Source organism: Trichinella spiralis, assembly GCF_000181795.1.
Source record: "Trichinella spiralis strain ISS 195 chromosome Unknown Scfld3842, whole genome shotgun sequence".
In the NCBI taxonomy this organism is placed as follows: Eukaryota; Metazoa; Nematoda; class Enoplea; order Trichinellida; family Trichinellidae; genus Trichinella; species Trichinella spiralis.
The window spans coordinates 105-1,175 of NW_003530781.1; the positions used below are offsets into that span (position 1 = coordinate 105).

Genomic DNA, 1,071 nt, shown 5'->3' on the forward strand with positions numbered 1-1,071 from the left:
CTTTAGAAAATAAAAGTTTGCATTTTAAACTAATAAATAAGTAATTTTAATACATATGCATAATTCTGAGGATACTGTACTTGCTAATTTCACCTTTTATTTTTTAATTGTTAAATGAATCTGAATAATGCACTGGATGTTTTAAATAAAATACTTTCTTTGCATTAAAATTTGAAATGAAAAAGTATCCAATTTAATTTAAATTATTAATACGACGCTATCTTTCCTAGCCAGTGCGGAGAATGATGTGAATTCCACTTTCAGTTTCGACCGGTTGGCTCAATTCTCCCAATGTCAACGCGAAAGCCGCTTCTTCGAACGGTTTCTGCATTTGTCCGCGTTTGAAATAGCCCAAATCGCCGCCGTTTTTCGCCGAACTGCAGTCGCTGTATTTCGATGCCAACGTTCGGAATTCAGCCTTTCCAGAGCTAATTTCATCACGGTAAGCTGAAATATAAATTATTTCACCTTTACCTTACACAAGTATTTTTTGGTGTTTTTAATTTCGTTTTATTCAAATATAAAAAATGATTGAAATAAAAGTCGAATTACCTTGTATTAAGTGAAGCGCATCTTCCTTCGAACGTGTGATAACTGCTTCTTTCCAGGATGATGGTCGTCGAGAATTTTTGTGTTTCACAAGAATATGCGAACATTTAACCTGTAATTGATGATAAAATTTAATAACCTTTTATGTTAAGTTTCACAACTATAATTTATATATTACCTGCTCATTTCGTGATGTAGATGATGATGATGATGAGCTCGCGGATGACATGTTCGGTAAAGCAGGCTCTGTAGGACGCCGCCATTGACTTTCATGTGAATAAACATTATAATAATATGGTTCTCCTGTATTCAGAAAATGATTATTATTATTATTAACAATATGCTTCGTGTAAGAAAAAATTAGGAATATTTCACCTACCTGTTTTTCGACTCATTCTTTTTTCCCATCCTTTTGTAAGTGGAGGAGTGTCTTCTTTTGCATCGGAAGTTTGGTTTCTACCTTCTTGATCTGATATTTCTGCAATATACTGATCCTATACTATGATGCAACTCAATATGGAA

The 1,071-nt window shown here is 33.3% G+C and overlaps 1 protein-coding gene across 1 annotated transcript; it reads right to left on the reverse strand.

Moving 5' to 3' along the window:
• Nucleotides 1-226: 226 nt before the first annotated feature.
• Nucleotides 227-1,027, reverse strand: Tsp_15451 (peptidyl-prolyl cis-trans isomerase NIMA-interacting 1; the record flags this gene model as incomplete). The annotated part of the gene is made up of 4 exons (XM_003367694.1): nt 227-447; nt 553-661; nt 728-852; nt 929-1,027. Coding segments are annotated over 4 exons (554 nt in total), but the record flags the coding sequence as incomplete, so codon positions are not given.
• Between the last annotated feature and the right edge of the window lie 44 nt (nt 1,028-1,071).